This window comes from Corvus kubaryi, unplaced genomic scaffold (assembly GCF_017639235.1).
Source record: "Corvus kubaryi isolate FWS band 111438036 unplaced genomic scaffold, C.kubaryi_AGA036_p1.0 64886, whole genome shotgun sequence".
Lineage (NCBI taxonomy): Eukaryota > Metazoa > Chordata > Aves > Passeriformes > Corvidae > Corvus > Corvus kubaryi.
The window spans coordinates 1-16,278 of NW_024581584.1; the positions used below are offsets into that span (position 1 = coordinate 1).

General features: G+C 68.2%; 1 protein-coding gene across 1 annotated transcript; it reads left to right on the forward strand.

The window, feature by feature from the left end:
* Nucleotides 1-309: 309 nt before the first annotated feature.
* LOC121672728 (anion exchange protein 2-like) lies at nt 310-16,050 on the forward strand. The gene is given in 25 exon segments (XM_042045513.1): nt 310-903; nt 5,535-5,678; nt 8,288-8,456; nt 8,581-8,816; nt 8,953-9,042; nt 9,044-9,078; nt 9,240-9,463; nt 10,188-10,324; nt 10,399-10,579; nt 10,665-10,800; nt 10,938-11,121; nt 11,200-11,314; nt 11,396-11,580; nt 12,115-12,365; nt 12,367-12,647; nt 12,804-12,952; nt 13,113-13,307; nt 13,388-13,630; nt 13,784-13,873; nt 14,073-14,239; nt 14,322-14,575; nt 14,882-15,012; nt 15,014-15,052; nt 15,338-15,511; nt 15,644-16,050. Coding segments are annotated over 24 exon segments (3,807 nt in total). The 5' UTR covers nt 310-903; nt 5,535-5,618; the 3' UTR covers nt 15,725-16,050.
* Nucleotides 16,051-16,278: the final 228 nt, after the last annotated feature.

The following is a 16,278-nucleotide window of genomic DNA, read 5'->3' on the forward strand; positions in this document are numbered from 1 at the left end:
CCATTGCGGGGACGGTGTCCGCACCCGCCGGATTGGTGCCGGAAGCGGTGCGGACCCGCCCGGTGCCGCCCCGCCCCGGCGCGCTCCCGCTGCTCCGCCCCGCGGGGACGCGCAGACCCGCCCGGCGCGGCCGGACTGTCCGGTAAGCGGCGGCACCAGCAGCGGGATCGTGAGCAGAGGCGGTGGGGCTGGCAGGGTGCAGCACGGCTGGTCCGGTCCCGGTCCCGGTGCCCCTGCCCTCCCCTCCCGGTGCCGCTCGTCCCCGCCGGTGCTGTCCCCGCTCCCCCGCGCTGTCCCCGCTCCCCGCACGCTGCTCTCACCGAGCCCCCTCCGTTCCGCTCCCTCCTCTCCCGCCCCGCCCGCGGCAGCTTCAGTCCCGGTCCCGTCCCGGCCCGCCCTGGCAACTCCAGGTCCCGGCGCGGCCGCGGCTCTGCTTCCCCCCGCTGCCTTCCCGGGGCCCCTGCCGCGGTGGGGGGGTTCAGGGCGGCTGTGCCGTGTCCCGGGACTCCGGGTCTCCCAGCATATGCTCCGGATGCCTTGGCTCCTTCGGCTGCAGGTGGAGCAATACCCAGCCCCGGGCATCCCCCAGGACCACCCCGGCACCCCGGGACGCCCGGGGGGCCCCTCTGGACCCCTCCCGGACACCCCGGCACCACCGTCCTCCCGGCCAGCAGCGATGCTGCCCGGGACGTTGGAGCTCGGCCTTTCCCCGCCGCCGCTGGAGCCCCGAGCAGGGTGGTCTCAGGTGACCCCAGACCCTGCTCTCGGGGTCACGGTGGATCCCAGACGCCGCGTGGGGCAGGGGGAAATCCAGGACCCTTCACCATCTTTATCCCTCTCTCTTGCAGCGAGGCCGCTCCATGCGCTTCCCCCGCGGCGCCTGAGCCCGGTAGCCCTCGGCAGGTGAGAGACGCGGGGCTGGGGGGGGACCAGGTGTGTGTCCCTGTCACCTGGCTGGAGCCGTCCTGCACCCACCCGCTCCCCGCGAGCGGAGGGGTCTGAGGGGTCCACAGGACCAGGAAGGGGACTAGGATCATCCAGCCACCTGCCACCGTCCTGCTCCCCCTGAACGGAGTGTCCGAGGGGCCTGGGGAGTCGCACGGTGCCCGCTGAGAGCCGCCGGTGCCGGGGCACTGCCCCTTGCGAAACCATCCGGCGTTGAGCAACGCCGGGCACGGCTCCAGCCCGGGGCTCTCCCACGGAGCGTGGGCTCCCATGGCCCCACAGCGCGTCCCCAGGGAGAGTGCAGCAGGTTGGGATGGGAACAGGTTTTGGGGGCTGCGTTGCCTGTGGCTGCCCCTCTTCCCAGCTGCAGAGACCCTTTCGGTCTTCGATACGGTGTCAGGAGTTGGGATCGCTCCGTAGTGGAATTATGTTGGCAGCTCCCAGTGCTGCGGGAAGGGCTCCGTGCCTGCCCCGTCCCCCCACGGAGGAGGGCTCCAGTGGGGACCCTGCTGTCGAGCCTTTCGGGGTCGCTGCACCGCTTCAAGCGGTTGCCAAAAAAACCCGGGATGTGATCGTTCTAACGATCCACTGGCACCGGCACCTGCGCCTCCCCGCCGGCAGCCCTTCCGCCCGTGCTCCCGGGGGCTCGGGGGCCAGGAGCGGGGCTGGCCCCGTGCCCAGGTAGGTCTGTACCTGTTTTGTCACCTGTCCTGGGCGGGCAGCGATGCTACAGGAGATGGGGCTGGCAGAAGGGTCCAAAGGACGGGTTGGGGGACCCTCCTGGCACCTCCTGTGCCCTGGGAAGGACTGAGGGTGACCCAGGTGCCACCCTGCCTGCGGATGCCATCCCGGCCGGCGGAAGGGAGGGGACCGTGGGAGCCGTGTCCCCGTGCTGTCCCCGTCGCAGCCCCCACAGTCACAGCCTGTCATTAGACGGGACGTGGTGGCCGCAGGGACCGGGCTGGCTGCCCGAGGACGCCGCACGGGGCATTCCAGGGGCGTGAGGCCAAGGGGGTGGCCACAACCCTCGCCCGACGTGGGACCCTGCGCTTATGGCGGGGGTCATGTCCCCTGTGTCCCCAAAGACGCGTGGGGCGGGAGTGGGGTCGCCACGGGAGCCACGGCGAAGGACTTGGCAGAGCTGCGCTGTTTGGATCCGGGGCTGCTCCACGGAACAAAGCCTCGCGCTCCCGCCGCTGCTCCCGCGGGTTGTTTTCCTCCTGAGCCGGTATAAAACTCCTGGCAGCGCTCGGCAGCTCCGGGCACAGTGCGGCTGCCCGCGGTCCTGCTCCGGACGGGCCTCACCCCTGCCGTGCCGGGGATCCCACGCCATTCCCGCTGGGCAGGACCCCGTCCTCGGGAGGTGGGAGCGGCAGGAGCTGCTGCAGCCTTGGGCTTACCGGGCCGGCGTGTGATGGGGTGAGTGTGGCCGACGCTGTGCCGGGACCGGGGGTGGCACAGCGGCAGTGATACCTCCCCGGTGGGCTCCGACAGCCGTGGGTGGGTGGGCGTCGCCCAGACCTGCCGTAGGTGACAGAGCGGCTGTCCCTGTGGCCAGACCACCCCCTCAAAGAGGTGCTATCCTGCAGGGACCAAGCTGTCAATGCTGGTGCATGTCCCCACAGGGTTGTGGGGAGCAGCTGTGCCTGTCCCCTCCTGGCCTGGGATGAGACAATGGGGGGGGACCACCGATGGCAATGGCAGGAGCCTCTTGCGGGTCTGGTGCTGCCTGGGGGGAGGTCTTGACCTCTCTGAGGTGGCAGTGTGGTGGTGGGGGGTACCCTGGCACATCGGTGACAGTGGCAATGACAGTGGTAGGGGCACCACATGGGTGCAGAGCTGTGATTCATCTCAAGATCATGGTAGTTTTGGTAGGTGGGCAGGGGGGTGTGGTGGGAGGGAGGCGAATATTTTTGGTGTTGGTTTCCAAAGTTTCAGTGAATGAAGCTCTGCCAGGCGGGAGCCAGTGGTGTCTGGCCCAGCTCCGTTCCGTGGTGTCCCAAGGTGATGAGAGGGTGCAGGATCCCAACTGCCTCTGCTGGGTGGGATCTGGGGGGCTCACGGGGTGCCAGTATCTCCCAGGGGTCTCCCAGAGCAGCCAGGTGAGCTGGGGCGGGGAGCAAGGGGCAAGGGGCTGCAGGGAGCTGGGGGGACTCCCATCCTTGGGGGTGGGCAGAGTGCTGGGGCACCCACTGGGCCTCCTCCATTTCGGGGTGCAGGGAACTGGGGGTCTCCTGACTTCCCTGGACATGTCTGCCCAGGCGATGGGCGCAGCCTGGGCTGTGCTGGCCTCGCCCCAGCCATTCCTCCTGCCTGGCACATGCTGTGCTGGGGGGTGCTGCCAGCAGGGAGGCCACAACCGACACGGTGTGTTCCTTGTCACCGAGGGGGCAGCTGGTGTCACCACCGAGACTGGGGAACGTGGTGCAGGGGTCACCATCAGCCTTGGTGCCAGTGTGGGCACAAGTGTGGGTGGCACATGTTTGTGTGCTGAGCCATGGCAGGGATCTGCCGAGTGACGTGGTGGTGGCAACAGACGTAGTGACAGGAGTCATGGTGCTGCTGGTAGTGGGGGCACCGGCATGGGAGAGTGGGCAGGAGGACACTTGCTGCCCTGGGGGTCCCCTGCTCCCAGTCTTGTCCCTTCTCATGGGATTTTGGGTCTGTGCTATGGACATGGTTGTCCTGGTGTGGATGTGGGGACTGGCTTCCCAGGACGTGGGTGTCCCGGTGTGGACGTGGTTGTCCCAGTGTGGACAGGCTGCCCAGGACACAATTGTCCTGGTGTGGACATGTGTATCATGGTGTGAATGTGCTGCCTGCAGTGCGGGTGCCAGCATTCATGCGGGTCCTGCTTCCCACCGCGCTCAGCCCACTGCCCCAGCGCTGCAGAGGTGGGTCCAGGAGCTCCTGGGCCCTCTGGGGCAGCCCCAAGGCAGTGTGGGGCCAGGGCCGAGCCCTCTAATCGCCTCAGCAGCTCAGGCAGGCCAGGGCCGGTCCCAGGAATGTGACTCCGGTGGCGCAGGAGTGGCCGTGGCGGCGGAGCTGAGCACCCATGGCAGCGACAGGTCATTCCCGGCGTGGCCAGTGCTGGCAGCCGCTCGGGATCGCGGTCCTGCCCCGCTTATCGGGGCGGCCCGGCCTTGCACAAGGAGCCATTGTGCTGTGGGGCCGAGCGCGGGGCGCGGCTGGTGCTGGTGCCAGCACCGACACCGTCACGGTCCTGTCGCCGCCGTGGCCGCGGGTGTGTGTCCCGACCCTTCTTCCCGGGAGCAGGGCAAGGTGCTGGCACTGCAGCCATGTGGTGACGGTGGGACTGTCCTGGGGTGTCTACTCCGGATCTGTCCCCCCATCCCAGGGTGCCAGAGCGTCCTGGGAGTGGGGTTGGCCATAGGGCACCAATCAAGGCTTGTTCTGGCCCCTTTCCACAGGGCTGGCGTGAGCCCTGAGCTGTTCCCGGCCACTGCTCGTCCGTGACTCAGCGACTGCCATGGAAAGCAGAAGTGTCCCCCCCCCCGTGCCCCTCCCCAGCTGTCCGTCATCCTTTCCAGCGGGGTCATGCCCCCGGCTCCTGGGCGCCACATGTCCCCAGTGTCACCATCCTGCCGTAGCACCTGGGGGCCAGGGGGCCAGGACCCGCTTTTTGGGTGTTTTGGTGAGAGCACGATGTTCCCGAGAACAATCCCAGTGTGTTCCCAAACTAATCCCAAGCTGCCCACAGGACTAAGCCCAAAAAGCTGCTTAGTGCCGGGAGCAGCGATACCATCCCGCACCAGTGCCCTGGCATCCACCGAGGTGGTGGCCCAGCACCACGTCCCCCCCGTGGGAGGGTCCCATCCTGAATTTGGGGGGGGGGGGTTGAATGCTGGCGGCGGCTTGGCGGGCGCCCCAGGAGAGCGGCGTGGCAGGGCGGATAATCTGCTTGCTGGAATGTGGATGTGCTGGCTCTGGCCCCGGACGGGAGCAGGGATTAGGGAACAGCCGGAGCAGGGTAGCACCGAATTTTGGGGAAAGGTGGGATCCAGGGCCATGGTGAGGCTCGAGGAGCCACAGCCTTGGCATTCACTGAGGCCACGACTCCTCAAGCCTCACCACAGCCACCGTGCTGGCACCCCAGCAGTGATGGTGACGAGGATGGTGATGCCACTCATGTGAGACGCAGTCATCCGTCACCACCCTCCTCAGTCCCCACCGTCACGTGGGGCCAGCTCCCGTGGCAATAAACCCAGCACACCGGTGCCAGAGGGGTCAGCGCAGGGCCCGGGGAGCTGCCAAGGGGCAAATGTGGGTGGAAGCTGGGTTGGGCTGGGGAAACTGGGGGGGTTGTGGGGTTTCAGGAGGGTCGGGTGCTGCTGTGCCCCCCGAGTCTGGCACCCTGCCTGCACCCCACAGGGTTGGGTGCTTGCCCGGGGTCCCGCTGCCCCGACTCCGCTCCCCTCCTGGCGTTTGTCTTGGCCACAGCTCTCCCATTCCAACCGGTGGCCAAGACAAACCAGCCCGGAGCCAGCCCAACCCGAGGAGGGGCAGCCCCGGCCCCTGCCTGCGGCACTGCTCCGAGGGGACCCCCTGATCCCCCTCTGTGTTCCCAGGTTATGCTGCCCCGACAGCATCCCCTGAGCCCCCGCGAGAAGGAAAAGGGCTAAGCCGGCTGTGCCGGGGGCCGTGCCGGCACCATGACCCACTCCCAGGTGTCTTCTGAGCTTCACCACATTGTCTCCTCAGCCTTCCAGAGCGTAAGTGCCACCGCGGGGGCGGGCCTCATGGCTGGGGGGGATGAGAGGCTGCACCCCCTGATGCTGCCTGGAGGGGTGACGGGAGTCATGGCTCAGCCCTCCTGCCGTGGTGCGCCTGGGGATGCCCGGTTGCTGCGCTGTGGGGTGCTGGCAGTGCCCATAGCACCTGCCCCACTGCTCAGCTGTGGGGCAGGGTTGTGGGGTGCTGGCAGTGTTGTGTGGTACCTGCCCTATTGCTCAGCCATGGGGCAGGACTGCCCCACAGCAGCTCCCCGGGGCAGGCCAGGCCAGCTGTGCCAGGGTGGCAGGTGCCCTTGGGGCCAGCACGGTGCCAGTGCCGCTGGTGGCACGGCCGTGGTGATGCCCGCGGTGCCGGCACTGCCCTGGCGACAGGTCCCGGGCCGAGTTAATGATTGACCCCCGTGTCGTGCCGCGGCTGCCCGGTGCCGTTGGCAAGTCCCTGTCGCGCGCACGTGACCGGGGATGGGACTGGCCCCATCCTAATGGAGTTCCTCCTGGGCTCCCAGGTAAACTGCGGCCTAGAGGGGCTGTCGGGGGGGCTCTCTCTGCAGTGCCAACCCCGGGCACCGTGCCCACCTGTGCCAGGGTCACGTCAGGTGCCGGACGAAGGAGTGTGTTGGGTGCTGCTGGGGTGCAGGATGGAGCCCGGCAGGTTTGGGGCCATGGGGCCATGGCCAAAGGGGCCTGAGGGGTCGGGGGGATCAAAGGGGTCGTGGAGATGGTGGAAGGGATGTGGCAGGAGTGGGGGGATGCAGGTGCAGGACGTCGCTGACGCCACTGCTGCCATCACGTGGCAGGCTCTGTGTGCCAGGGTGGTGGGTGTGATGGGGTGGTGTGGGTCGTCACCTGGGTCACCCCCTGTGTCACCCTCTGGGTTACCCCCCTGGGGGGCCCTGTGATCACTGTGCGGTGGGGGCGGGGATGGGGAACCTGTGCTCATACATGACACCTGGGCTGGGATTCGTGTGGGGTGGCCGTAGCACAGCCCTGGACCAGCAAGTGCTGTGGGGTGCCCACTCGGGGTGGTGGGAGCTCCCCCCACTGCCCGGCGTGTCCCTGCAGGCAGATCGTGGTGCCCGGGGTGCCCCTGTACCCCCCTGCCCCCCACCCCAGGTCCAGGACCTGGGTCCCAGGGTCACTGGGAGGGGGCCGTGGCGGGGGGGGGGCGGCTGCGCAGCCCCCGCAGGGGCCGTGGGTGCAGCACTGGGAGGGGATTTACCGAGGGAGCCGTGCAGCACCGGGGCATTGGAGCGTGACCGTGGGGTCGCTGCATTCCGGGGGAAGAATCTGAGCTCGGCGAGGGGAGCCGGCTGCTCGGGGGGGGCCGCGGCTCGGCGGGTGGGGCTGATGCGTCCCGGGGTGTTGGTGCGTCCCGAGGGGCCGGAGTTGGCGGGGGGATCGGCGCATCCCGAGTGGGACCGGTGCATCCCAGGGGGCCGGTGCATCCCGGGGGGAGTCGGTGCATTCCGGGGGGGCCGGTGCATCCCGGAGGGAGTCGGTGCATTCGGGGGGGGCCGGTCGCTCCGGGGCCGCCGCCGGTGCCGCGGTGCCGCCGGTGCCCTCTGCGTTCGCCGTCACCTTGAGACGGGCGCGAGGCGGCTCCGTCAATATTTGGCGAGGCCGGGACGGAGCCGCCGCCCCCCCCGGTTCCCCCCCCCCCCCCCCCCTCGCTCTCCCCCCCCGGCCCCATCCCCGGCCGGTCCCGCCGCTCCGATAAAGCGCTGCGGGAGCTGCGGCGGGAGCGGCTCCGCCATGACTCAGGTAGGACCGGCCGGGGACGCGCCCCCCGCTGTCCCCGCAGCCCCTCCCGCACTCCCCCAGCAAGTCCCCCGCAACCGCCAGCCCCGCATCCTTCGTATCCAGCCCAGCTCCGCATCGCCCGTGTCCCCGCACCCCCCCTGCAACCCCCAGTCCCGCATTCCCCGCGCAACCCCCCCCACCCCCCACTCCTCCACATCCCTCTACGCCCCCAGCCCCGCATCCCCTCCCGTCCCCAGCCCCGCCCCCCTGCCCCCGCAGCCCCTCCCCCCCCGAGCCCACCCCTTGGCCCCCCAGCACCCACGGCCGGGGTGCAGCAGCAGCACTGGGTGGGGGGGCACAGCGCCGGGGCTCTGCGGGTGCAGGGGCCGGGGAGCGGGGCGGGGACAGCCCTGGGGTTGGACCGGGGGAACAGCACTGCGGGGTGTGCGGGGGGCACCAGGGCACGGCACTAGGGGTGCTGAGGTTGTCCGGGGGCACGGCACTGGTGGTGCTGGGTCCCAGTCCCTAGGAGAGCAGGGCACTGGGATGCCCAGGGGCACAGCCTCAGGGCCTGGACCTGGGGTGCTGTGGCACATGGGGTGCAGGTGACACTGGAGCACAGCGCTGAGGCTGGGGGTGCTGGGGGTGTGTGGGGGGGCGAATGATGCTGTGGGTGCCTAGCCCAGGGCGCAGGGCGCGCACAGCCCTTGGGTGCCTTTGGGGGCTCCCCTGTCCGGGGCTCCCATCCCGCGGGGCTGCAGGACCGGGGCGCGCTGGGGGCCAGTGGCGTGGCGGGCGGCGGTGCCACCGGGGCCGCGTGCCCGCTCATCCCTGCTGCCGGCCCACAGCCCGAGCAGGAGGCGCCGGGTGCCGGCTCACCTGTCTTCGGGGAGGAGGAGGAGGAGAAGGACCTGAACAAGGCGCTGGGCGTGGAGCGCTTCGAGGAGATCCTGAACGACGCTCACCCCCGCAACGCTGAGGAGGCCGGGCGCAGCTACAGCGAGGAGGACTTCGAGTGTGAGCAGGGCCAAGGGCTGGCACGGAGCAGGGAATGGGCAGGGAGCAGACAGGGGGCAAGCTGGGAGTGGGGAACGGGCAGGAAATGGGCAGGGAACACAGCACCAACTCCCGGTCCCCCCAGACCACCGCCAGTCGTCCCACCACATCCACCACCCCCTCTCCACGCACCTGCCCCCTGACGCCCGCCGCAAGAAGGGGATCCCGAAAAAGGGCAAAAAGAAGGCTCGGCGGGCCTCTGTCCCTGGAGAGACCCCCACCATCGAGGAGGCCGAAGAAGATGAGGATGACGCGTGCGACACGGAGACAGAGCGGTCGGTGGAGGAGCTGCGGCAGCCCGGGCCAGCCGAGGCAGTGCAGGTGAGGGCAGGGCTGGGGTGCGGGCAGCGCTGTGCCCCCCGGCTCGGGGTGTCTGGGCACAGCTGGGGCACCAGAGGAGCCCACGGCCAGGGAGACACGGCTCCCCAGCAGCCGGCTCACCCCCTCCCCCCCCCAGTTCTTCTTGCAGGAGGATGAGGTGGCCGACCGCCAGGCAGAGGAGCCAGCAGCCCCCGCGGCACTGCCTGGCTCCCCCCCAGAGCCCCGGGGGGGGCGTGACCCCGAAGGAAGCCCAGGCCAGCAGGTGAGCTGGGGTTGGGCAATGCTGGGGCTCTTGAGGAGTTGGCAGCATCCTCTGGCCGCCCCATGGCAGGGCTGGGGACTGGGCAGCCCCTTCCAGTACCCCATGACAGGATCGGGGTGCAGAGGGGGGGCTCGGCACTGAGGTGGACTCCTACCTTGCAGCCCTGATGCAGAGCAGGGGGCTCTGGGGGAGGGGGCAGCTGCTGAGGCTGCATCCCCGGGTCGCCCTGCGCCGAAGTCACAGCCGGGGCACCGAAGCTACAACCTGCACGAGCGGCGGTGCATTGGCAGCATGACAGCTGCTGAGCAGGACCGGTACCAGAAGATGCCGACAGACGAGTCAGAGGCACAGACACTGGCCTCGGCCGACCTGGACTACATGAAGAGTGAGTGGGAGGCTCCCTGTGCACCTGGGGCTGCACTGGTGACCAGTCTGTGTCGGGCGAGCAGGGCCGGGACAGTGGGTGAGGCAGTGCCAGTGGAGTGGGGCTGGGGATGGTGGGTTGGGGACAGTGGGGCCGGCAGTGCCAGATTGCCTTGTGGCTGCAGTCAAGCTGGGCTGGGTGCAGGCACTGACCCTGCTCCCAGTGCTGGGGAGAACCACAGGGGACTCATCCCTGGTGCCAGGGCTGGGCTGAGTCCCTGTGGAGTGTGGCCAGGAGCTGAGCCCAGGGCAGCTGGAGCCAGTGACGGCAGTAGCAGTGGTGGCAGCTCCCCTGGGCACTCACTGGCCCCAGGGATTCACAGTCCAGGACTCTCAGGGTGGCGGGTGACACTTTTGCTGTGGAGCTCCCAGGGGAGCGCAGCCAGGGCAGAGCCCATGTGCCAGTGAGCACATGTGGGTGTTGGCACATGGGGAGCAGGTGACCCCAGTGCCAGGAGCTACCTCAACTCCTGCTTGACACTGCTGGTGGTGACCAAGTGACCCCCCGAGTGCTGCAGCACTTGCCCCCAGCACTGGGATGGTCGCTCTGCCCTGAGCTATCCCAGGCAGGACGCATCCCACAGGTCCATGGCCGCTCATGCCAGGGCTCAGTGTCCCCTGTGCTGGGGTTTGAGAATCAGGGCCCCACAGATTTCCCACCCCATACCATTGCTGACCCCCCTCAGGTCACCGCTTTGAGGATGTGCCGGGCGTGCGCCGGCACCTGGTGCGGAAGAGCGCCAAGGCACAGATGGTCCACGTCAGCAAGGACCACAAGGAGCCCAGCACGCGGCAGCGCAAGCAGGACCGGCAACCCCACGAGGTGCAGGGTCCTGGGGCAGGGCACGGGCAGGGACGGGGGCCCTGGGTCCCAGCACTGACCGCGCTGTGCTGCAGGTGTTTGTGGAGCTGAACGAGCTGGTGGCGGACAAGAACCAGGAGCTGCAGTGGAAGGAGACGGCACGCTGGATCAAGTTCGAGGAGGACGTGGAGGAGGAGACGGACCGCTGGGGCAAGCCACATGTGGCCTCCCTCTCCTTCCGCAGCCTCCTGGAGCTCCGCAAGACCCTGGCCCACGGTAGGGAGGCGGAGACCACTCTGCGGGTCCCATGGTGAGGTGGGGTCCTGTCCCTGCTGGCCTCAGCCCCCACTCCCTTGTCCAGGGGCCGTGCTCCTGGACCTGGACCAAAAGACGCTGCCAGGGGTGGCTCACCAGGTGGTGGAGCAGATGGTCATCACGGACCAGATCCGGGCCGAGGACCGCGCCAACGTGCTGCGGGCGCTGCTGCTCAAGCACAGGTGGGCATGGGGGGCACGAACACAGCCTCCTTCCCCTGGGCTCTGCTCCCTGAGCTGCGGGGCTCACGCTGTCCCTGGGATTCTGGCAATGGCTGTGCCATTGGGCCTCCATTGACAGCCCTGGCCCTGTCCCGCAGCCACCCGAGCGACGAGAAGGAGTTCTCCTTCCCGCGGAACATCTCGGCGGGCAGCCTGGGCTCCCTGCTCGTGCACCACCACAGCACCAACCACGTGGCTGAGGGCAGTGAGCCAGCTGTCACCGAGCCCCTCATAGCCGGCCACGCCGGCGAGCACGACACGCGCGTTGACGTGGAGCGGGAGGTGGGTGCCATGGCCCCCCAGCCCTACCTCTGTCTCGGGGAAGGGCTCTGACCCCAGTCCCCCACTCTGTCCCCACAGAGGGAGGTCCTCACTCCCACGCCCCCAGCCGGCATCACTCGCTCCAAGTCAAAGCACGAGCTGAAGCTGCTGGAGAAGATCCCAGACAACGCTGAGGCCACGGTGGTGCTCGTGGGTATGGAGGGGTGGGCAGGACAGGGGGGTGGGGACCTCCTGCCGGGCACCCTGGTGACCCCTGTGCCCCTTGTGACCCCAGGCTGTGTGGAGTTCCTGGACCAGCCCACCATGGCCTTTGTGCGGCTGCAGGAGGCTGTGGAGCTGGACGCGGTGCTGGAGGTGCCTGTGCCTGTGCGATTCCTCTTCGTGCTGCTGGGCCCCAGCAGCACCCACATGGACTATCATGAGATTGGGCGTTCCATCTCCACCCTCATGTCCGACAAGGTCCGTGCCCTGGGGCACTGGGGTCCTGCCAGGGTGGGGGGCTCAGGCTGTGCCAGGTTGGGGGGTTTGGGGCTGTGCCAGGATGGGGGTTCAGGGCTCTACTGGGGCAGGGGCTTGAGGCTGTTCTGGAGAAGGAGCTCAGGGCTGGGGGTTCAGGGTTGTGCTGGTCTTGAGGCACCACTGGGTTGGGGGTTTGGGGCTGTGATGGGGGCGGGAGCTCAGGACTTGGATGGGATGGGCTGGAGGGCTCAGATTTTGCCAGTGCTGGGGTCTCAGAGACATGCCAGGATGACGGCTTGGGGTCCTGTCGGGGCTGGGGAGCTTGGGGCCACGCCAGGATGGGAGTTGGGCCTTGCCGTATTGGGGTCTCTTGGCTATACTGGGGAGGGGGCCAGGGCTCTGCCAGAGTTGGGGGCTCAGGACTGTGCCAGGGCCAGGGCCATGCTGAGGCCCTGGGCTTGGGGCTGTGCGATGCTGGGCTGTCAGGACACCACAGAGCTGTGGCATGGGCACTGACCCTGCCATGGCTCCCAGCAATTCCATGAGGCTGCCTACCTGGCTGATGACCGACACGACCTGCTGAATGCCATCAACGAGTTCCTGGACTGCAGCGTGGTGCTGCCGCCATCCGAGGTGCAGGGCGAGGAGCTGCTGCGCAGCGTCGCCCACTTCCAGCGCGAGATGCTGAAGAAGAGGATGGAGCAGGAGCGGAGGCTGCTGCTGGAGCCCAAGTCCCCTGAAGAGAAAGGTGCCAGGGCAGGGCTGGGGCCGGGGCAAGGTTTGGGAGGGTGTCCCAGCTGTTGGGGTCTCACTGTCTGTCCATCCGTGCATCTGCCCACCTCCAGCGCTGCTGAAGCTGAAGGTGGTGGAGGACGAGGCCGAGGAGGACGATGACCCCCTGAGGCGCACGGGCCGCCCCTTCGGGGGGCTGATCCGGGATGTGCGGCGGAGGTACCCGCAGTACCTGAGTGACTTCCGCGATGCGCTGGACCCCCAATGCATTGCTGCCGTCATCTTCATCTACTTCGCTGCGCTGTCGCCTGCCATCACCTTCGGGGGGCTGCTGGGTGAGTGGGGGCTGTGGAGGCCTGCCAGGGGTGGTGGGGTCACGGGGGCTTGCAGGGGGTGCTGGGTGCTGCCCGGTGCGTGTGCTGCGGGCAGGGCTGTGATGCCAAGGCCAAAGGGCCCATCCTGATGGTGTGCCTGAGCCTGTTCTGCCGCAGGGGAGAAGACGCAGGATCTGATCGGGGTGTCGGAGCTGATCATCTCCACATCGCTGCAGGGTGTCCTCTTCTGCCTGCTGGGTGCTCAGCCCCTGCTCGTCATCGGCTTCTCGGGGCCACTGCTTGTCTTTGAGGAAGCCTTTTTCACGGTGAGGTGCTGGGGTCTGCCCTGGGGGCTGGGGGAGACACCCCCGCCCTGGCCCCACTGCCCGGGGTAGACATTCCCACAGCCCTCCTGCCAGGGCTCTGTCCGGCCCCATGACCATCCTGACACCTGTCTGTCCATCATCTGTCCATATGGCTGGGCAGTTCTGCACATCTAACGAGCTGGAGTACCTGGTGGGGCGTGTCTGGATTGGCTTCTGGCTCATCCTCATCGTGCTGGTCATGGTGGCCTTTGAGGGCAGCTTCCTGGTGCGTTTTGTCTCCCGCTTCACCCAGGAGATCTTTGCCTTTCTCATCTCCCTCATCTTCATCTATGAGACCTTTTCCAAGCTGGCCAAGGTGAGCTGTGGAGGATGAGCCGGGGGGCTGTGGCAGGGCTGCGGCAGGGTGGGGCTGAACGTCCCATCCTCCTGCTGCAGATCTTCCAAGAGCACCCGCTGCACGGCTGCCTGAGCGCCAACAGCTCGGCCGAGGCCTGGGGCAACGGCAGTGTGGCTGTGACCAACAGCACAGCCCTGGGCACCAGTCCGGCTGCCCGCGGTGCCACCAAGGTCACAGGGCAGCCCAACACGGCGCTGCTCTCACTTGTGCTCATGGCCGGCACCTTCTTCATCGCCTTTTTCCTGCGCAAGTTCAAGAACAGCCGCTTCTTCCCTGGACGGGTGCGTGGGGATGGCCATGCGGCCGTGGGGCTGGGGTGAGCCTGGGGGCCGTGGGGCTGGGATGAGCCTGGGGGCCGTGGGGCTGGGATGAGCCCAGGGGGGCTGGGGTGAGCCAGGGGGACTGTGGCCAGGCTGGTGCTGGTGTTCCCCCAGATCCGGAGGCTCATCGGGGACTTTGGGGTGCCCATTGCCATCCTGGTGATGGTGCTGGTGGACTACAGCATCCAGGACACCTACACACAGGTGAGCAGCCACCCACCCACCTCCTGGGCAGGACTCCTCACCCCACAACCTCCTATGGCCACCTCTGGCTCCCAGCATCTGACGTTCCCTCTCCCTTTGAGTCTGGTTCCTGTGGGTCCCGGTGCCTCCATGGCCCCTCTCACTCTGTGGAGCACAGCCAGTGCCCTCTCAGCATTTCTGTCTCCCCCGCCCCCTGCAGAAGCTGAGTGTGCCCAGTGGGTTTTCAGTGACCGCCCCAGACAAGCGGGGTTGGGTGATCAACCCCCTGGGTGTGGAGAGTGCCTTCCCTGTGTGGATGATGGTGGCCAGCGGCCTCCCTGCCATCCTTGTCTTCATCCTCATCTTCATGGAGACCCAGATCACCACGTGAGTGCAGTGGGGCCGGGCAGGGGGCATTGGTGGGGCAAAGGGAGCCTGTGCTGTGCCAACCATCTGCCCTTGTGCCCAGGCTGATCATCAGCAAGAAGGAGCGGATGCTGCAGAAGGGCTCCGGGTTCCACCTCGACCTCCTGCTCATTGTGGCCATGGGCGGCTTCTTCGCTCTCTTTGGGTTGCCCTGGCTCGCCGCAGCCACCGTGCGCTCAGTCACCCATGCCAACGCCCTCACTGTCATGAGCAAGGCCGTGGCACCTGGGGACAAGCCCAAGATCCAGGAGGTGAAGGAGCAGCGGGTCACCGGGCTGCTGGTGGCCGTGCTTGTCGGTAGGTCTGGCCCTCAGGACCTGGGGGGACTCTGGTGCGGAGGGGGCAGCCCTGGGTGGTTGCAGTGGGGAGGGAGCAGCGTGGAGGGGGCTGGGGAGCCATGGAGGGGCTGCGGTGGGGAAGGGGCAGTGTGGGGAATTGAGCTGGGGCACCCTGAGCCCCAGACAAATTGGTGTGGTCATCCTGTCCCCAGTGGACAGAGGGATGTGGGACCCTCCCCATACGAGGGGCTTAAGTGGGCAGGGGGAGGTGGGGCTGGACGGCTGTGCTGAGCCCGCTCCCCAGGCTGACACTGCTCCGGCCCAGGGCTGTCTATCGTCATTGGGGACCTGCTGCGGCAGATCCCGCTGGCTGTGCTCTTCGGCATCTTCCTCTACATGGGTGTCACCTCCCTCAATGGCATCCAGTTCTACGAGCGCCTGCAGCTGCTGCTGATGCCCCCCCAAGCACCACCCTGATGTCACCTATGTCAAAAAGGTGGGAAGAGGGCCTGGGGAAGATCCTTAGGGGCAGGACCCTTGTCTGGGACAGCAGCCAGGCTTGGGTACATGTGTGTGGGAGCTGGGGTGTCTGCAGGACAGGCTGTGGCAGAGCCTTGTTTGGGGGGGCAGAGGAGGGCAGAGTAGGGACTCTGGGGCAGCCAGACCCTGATGGGGTGGGGGGGGACCGTGTCTGGGGCTGTGGGTACCCCTGGGCCAAGCTGTGCCCGTGGTGCCAGGGGGACACAGGGCCCGGCTGAGCCTGACACCTCTCCGTGCCCAGGTGCGCACGCTGCGCATGCACCTGTTCACCGGGCTGCAGCTGGCCTGCCTGGCCGTGCTCTGGGCCGTCATGTCCACTGTGGCCTCCCTCGCCTTCCCCTTCATCCTCATCCTCACGGTGCCGCTCCGCATGTGCCTGCTCAGCCGTATCTTCACCGACCGGGAAATGAAGTGTGTAAGTACGGCCGGGAAATGAAGTGTGTAAGTGGCTGCGTCGCTTGTCCCGGGGGCAGGCGGGGAGCGGCGGCCTCCTGGGCAGGGCAGGGCCGGGGGCCCCTCGCTGCCCCTCAGCCGCCGTGTCCTGCAGCTGGACGCAGCCGAGGCCGAGCCCATCCTGGACGAGCGGGAGGGTGTGGACGAGTACAACGAGATGCCGATGCCGGTGTGACGGCGCCAGCGGCTCACGGCCCGCGATGGGCGCCGGGCACGGCGGGACCCCGCACCGCGGGGCCGGGGGCGGCGGCTGTGTGGCTGTGCCCCGCGGGGACGGGGCCCTGCGCTCCCCAGGCTCTCGGAGGGCACCTGCCAAAGAGACGCCGGCCCCAGGCTCGCCGCCGCGGTACAGCCCCTTGGACACTGCTGCCCACGCCCCGGGACAGAGCCCCCCGGCCCCCTCAGCAGCCCCTCGGCTCCCGCCCGACACTCAGGCGTCACCTGAGCCCCCCGGGGTTCATGAAACACGCAATTCAAAGGCAATAAACAGCTTTATCCCGAGCATGGGGCTCAGGGCAGAGGTGCTGGGGGGACCCCCCTGCCAAGGGAGGCCTGCTCTGAGCAGGCCCTGGGAGGCTACCGGGCTGGGGGCCGGGGCCCCCCCCCCGCTGCCTTCGACTAATAAAGAGACCGGACTTTGCACACTTTTCACCAGTTTTATTGGAAAGTTCCCCCCTTCCCGAGCACCCCCCTCCTCCTGGCCCAGGCCCTGCGAACAGCCCCATGTGC